At 41.4% G+C, this 5,000-nt stretch overlaps 1 protein-coding gene across 6 annotated transcripts in view; it reads left to right on the top strand.

The window, feature by feature from the left end:
- The window catches only part of pias1b (protein inhibitor of activated STAT, 1b), a 38,329-nt gene extending 34,073 nt beyond the window's left edge, over positions 1-4,256 (top strand). For all 6 annotated transcript variants that reach the window (XM_048256268.1, XM_048256267.1, XM_048256272.1 and 3 more), the window contains exons 13-14: positions 1,045-1,085; positions 1,772-4,256. In XM_048256268.1, the coding sequence (XP_048112225.1) occupies positions 1,045-1,085; positions 1,772-2,122 (392 nt within the window). In that variant the 3' untranslated portion in view covers positions 2,123-4,256. The remainder of the gene's footprint in view (positions 1-1,044; positions 1,086-1,771) is intronic.
- Positions 4,257-5,000: the final 744 nt, after the last annotated feature.

The following is a 5,000-nucleotide window of genomic DNA, read 5'->3' as shown; positions in this document are numbered from 1 at the left end:
ACTGTGTAGCTTTCAAAACATTCCAGAAATGACTTGGCCGACATTCTCATTAGTCTGGAAATGAGTTCATCATGCTCACTTGGCTACAAGGACACAGACAAACAATCTGTTCTGATGACTCAATCGAAATTTAAACAAAAGCATTTGGTATTCATGTGGTATTCTGATTGATGAGAATCTCCTGAAGATCTGAAAGATATTTCAGGTACGTGGTTCTGTGACAAACCTGCGTAAGTTTACACACAGTAAGCCGTAAACCTCAAACCTTTTGTTAGGAAAATTAAGCCAAAGGGGTTGTCTATTAGGAGGTTTACCGTTTCCTCAGGGTTAACTTATTCAGGTTTGTTACTAAACCATGTACTTTAAATCCATCTCTGATAGCTCATGCAGTTCTAATGGTGTGAGCTCATATTTCTACTCCATGACTAGCAGGACCCTTCTTGCCCATGACCATCTGTTCCTGATTTAGTCATCTAAAGTCCTGTATCGTCCAGCGCCACTGAAGCTTCGTCAGGCTTCCTCAAGAGGCACACGTTTCTAAATGGGTTTGGTCTCAGGAACTTTGTCAGGCTTCCTCAGGAGGCACACGTTTCTAAATGGGTTTGGTCTCAGGAACTTCGTCAGACTTCCTCAGGAGGCACACATTTTTAAATGGGTTTGGTCTCAGGAACTTCGTCAGGCTTCCTCAAGAGGCACACATTTCTAAATGGGTTTGGTCTCAGGAACCTTTTCTTCAGTAGTAGTTCCAGAATTTATTATTAACCCCTACCCCAGAGTGCTCTGGAACCTCTGGATGAAGCTGAGAATATGGTTCTGTGATTGGTCAAGCGCTATGTGTAAGGGGCTACAGAGGACATGCTGAATGAGTGCTCTTAATGACTGATATTAAATTGTCAGACGTCAGACATCTTGGGATAAGAAGGTTCCTTTTAGGCATGCTAAGCTGCTTTAGACTGTTGGTCCTCGAGTGACCTCTGTGAAATGTCTGAAATGTTGTGTTCGTCTGCTGTGTCTGATTGCACTCTTTTATCTCCTTGCCTCCAGATCTGAACTTCTTTCACTCCTTCTTACAGAATGACAATCAGGTAAGCAGAGGTGCCACTGTCACAGCCTGCAGGGGGCAGTATTGCACACAGCCTTGTTGAGTCCTCTGTAGCAGAGGGAGAGCATCAGCTCAATGAAATAAAACAAACAAACAAATAAATAAATTGGAAGCTGAAAGGAAGGAAACCAGAAGTGGACACATGGACATGGAGACACGACCTGTATGTCCATGTGCCCTGTAACGTGAGCCTGTCATTAGCTCTACTCCTAAGTGGCTCCCATGGCATTGTCACTTATACATGGCAACAGAAAGCTTTCAGGCTGTCATCACACGCTTTCCTGCCAAGATGTTGATCTGTAATCAGTACTGTAGACTATAACTGGAAACCAAACCTAACTCTTTCAGTCTGTCTCACTCTCTTTCTTTCTTTCTTTCTTTCTTTCTTTCTTTCTTACTTCCACGATTCTCTCTTTTCCTCCTTTTCCTTCTCTCTCTGCCTTCTCTCTCTCCCATATGACTTTTTCTTTCTTTTTATCTCTCTCTCTCTTTGTTCATCCCTTCTCTCTCTCTCTCTCTCTCTCTCTCTCCTGTTCATCCCTTCTCTCTCTGTCTCTCTCTCCCCCTCTCTCCTCTCTCTCTCCTTCTCCATCTCTCTCTCTCTCCTTTTCTCTCTCTCTCTGCAGCATTATAACATTGTGATGTCTCTCTCTCTCTCTCTCTCTGCAGCATTATAACATGGTGATGGCTGCTGCGGCTGCAGCGTCCGCCTCTGCTACCTCTCCAGAGGAGCACGAGCTGCTTATGAGCCGCTTCCTGCCCTACACCTCCTCACAGCTGTTCCTTGACCAATCAGGCGCGGTGGCCACGGCTGCAGGGGCGGGCTTAGGGGTGGCTGTGACCAATGGAAGCAGCACGAGCAGCAGCAGCAGCAGCAGCCTAGTGTCGCCCGGCGGGCTGAGGGAGAGCAGTAGCCACAGCCACAGTACGTCGTCGTCCGCCGCAATTGCCCGGGCCAACTCGGACGCAGCAGCGGCGGTAATCTATGGCGCCATCCCAGATGTCATCTCACTGGACTGACCCCCCCCCCCAGCACCATACACAGACCCCTCCCCTCCCCCCACATAGACTAGCCTGCAGTGGACAGAGGAAAGCACTGAGAGCGAGAGTGTGTGTGCGTGTCTGTGTGTGCGTGTCTGTGTGTGCGTGTCTGTGTGTGAGTGTGTGGGTGTGAGTGTGTGGTGAACCTTGGACAAGAAGTTGTTTTCAACCGAGGAATAAAAGGTTAGGAAGTTGAAGAGCGAAAAGGAGACTGAAGAGAAACTAAACGCCATTTTGTATAAAAGAAGAGGAGGACAAACAGGAGAGACAAAAAGGAGGGAAAAAAACAATACTGTGTACAGAGAAGAGAAATATATTTTCAGTTTTACTTTTGTATATATATATATATATATATATATATATAAATATGAATATATATATTAAGATAAAAACACACAAAACGTAAGACGCTGTCCTATCCTGAGGGCAACTTCATTTACACTTTTCCCCCTGGTGAAGATGTTTGTTTTTTCTTCACAGATCGATGTGTTGTCCCTTTATGATATATACCTTTTATACTTCTTTTTTCTTTGTTTTTTGGTATTCTATTCCACCAGAATCACTTCACAATCATGCATTCACCATCGCTTTCTTCTTGTGTGTCTGTTTTAAACCATCATAAGACTCTGAATCAGCTGAGGGGGGTTTGAGGAGGGAAGGACCGGGTCAGTAAATGTATTTAATGTTTATTTACTGTGCTGATTATTTATGATGCTTTTAAGACGTGTAGAGATGTATGCTCTGCAAGAGCATTCCTAACTGTTTGCCATTGCAGGCTCTAGCCTTTAGAAATCCACATTTCTATTGCAGGCTCTAGCCTTTAGAAATCCACATTTCTATTTTTTTCTCTTTTACCCCTACTCCAAAGAATTTTGTTTCTCAGTCCTGAAAAAACAGGACTTTTTTTTTTTTTATTATTTTTCTTTTTAAATGATTGATTTGACTGAGTAATAATATTCATGGATGCTTAATGACATCAATTATTGACTTAACATTATGATTCCCTACAAACCATCTGTAGAGCTCACCTGAACTGATTGCATATTGGAGGAAAAAGATAACAAAATCAATTTGAAGTGATGTTTGTTTTGCCCTGACATAAGAATCAATATCCCTGGTGGGAGGTAGAGTTTGTGCCAGACCACACACACTGGGGGACATTCTGCTGTGGTGGTTCCACGATAAAAGGAGAATTCCTCATTTTGTGTACGAGTACTCAAGCGCTTGCAGAGGGAGGGTGGTTATTATAGCTCACTGGTGTGAATACCTCCAGGCTTGTTCTCCCAATTACTTACACCCAAATCTCAGAGCAGCTGCCATCAGGGGGACACCTGCCCAAGAGACGAGATGAGACGCCCTTGACTTTTCCCTCACTGCGGGATTTATTAAAAGATTGAATGTGTTTTATTATTTTATTTTTTTAAACCCTTACTTGTGTGCTTCAAAGCAAGTCCGACGCTTGCTGATTAACTTCAGGATTTACCATGGTGAGCTGCTCTCAAAGCAATTCCCAATTCAAGCCACTCCAGCCACATTCTGACTCACATGCTGTGTGTGTGTGTGTCCTGTTAAGTTCGTTGGGTTACTCATATTTTTTAGAGAGGGAACGGTTTGTACTGTTCTCTTCATATCTTTCACAGAGTACCCCCTTCTAAACCGCTGTTTATTTTTTCAGGTGGCAATAAGAGATCAGATCCTCGGGGTTGCTGTACACAGCCCTGGCTAGCCCCAGTGTGTCTCTTCAAATGAAGTTACAACTTCAGTAGATTTGCTGGTTCTTTCCTCTGTTATTATTATTATTATTATTATTATTATTATTATTATTATTATTATTATTATTACTTTTCTTGTGTACAAAATTTAATTTAATTTATTTTATCTACATATTTTTACATTTTGTTTGACAAGTATGTGTTGCTCTTACCGTACGTGTCATTTCTTCTGTAATTATGATTATTTAAAGAGCTCTACTGCTTTGTATTGATACTTTTTTTTCCCCTCGTCTCCGCTTGATCCTCGTCTGTCAGAAGTTCAGACATCTCTTCCATTTCTGCTGTCTACCATGCTGTTACAGATTTGATTCTGTGTTGAAAATTAAAATACATCAAAAACATTATATGGTAATACTTTCCTTTTCTGCCCAAGAAATACTTTATATGAGAACCTTCCATTAGATAATCTACTCTTAAGAATGGTTGTGCTTTCTAAGGAGGTGTGTGGAAAACATGATTGTGTCTGTACAGGTAAATTGATAAAGCCAGTGTTCTACTCTGCATTTTGTATGGAGACGAGGAACCCTTAGACCAACAAGCAAACAAAAGTTATCAATGAAAACTATTTATGAATTAAAGGGTGTAACTCAGGTTTGGTTTGATACACGATTCAGGGCTCACAGTTTGGCACAAACACACATGATATAGCCTATTCAACAAAGGAAGACTGAATTATACTGAAATACTATAGGATCTCAAACTGACTTTCTTTCCTTGTGCAAAATGCAAGAATAAATCAATCTCTTAAAACTGTGCTTTACGTTATTCCTGAAAATGTAAGGAAAATAACAATAAATCAGAATGTCTTTAATCACATGTAAACAATGTCTTCACATTCTATCTCATTCAACTTCTGAACATCTTAAGTTCATCTTAAGATGAAATTGGGAAGTATTTGGGGAGTTCGTCATCTACAGGACACAATATTAAAACATTCAGAGAATTCTTTGCAAACAAGGGAAAGAGCTGAAAAACAAATTGGATGGCTGTGGTCTTTTGGACCTCAGATGGCACTGCATCAACACCAGAACTGTTTACAGACCCTCTGGAACATGGTTATCAGAGGTTTTCCTGAGACCAGTATG

This window comes from Alosa alosa, chromosome 11 (genome assembly GCF_017589495.1).
Source record: "Alosa alosa isolate M-15738 ecotype Scorff River chromosome 11, AALO_Geno_1.1, whole genome shotgun sequence".
NCBI classification, from domain to species: domain Eukaryota; kingdom Metazoa; phylum Chordata; class Actinopteri; order Clupeiformes; family Clupeidae; genus Alosa; species Alosa alosa.
The sequence above is the reverse complement of the archived record's forward strand: the minus strand, read 5'-3'. Positions and strand labels throughout refer to the sequence as shown.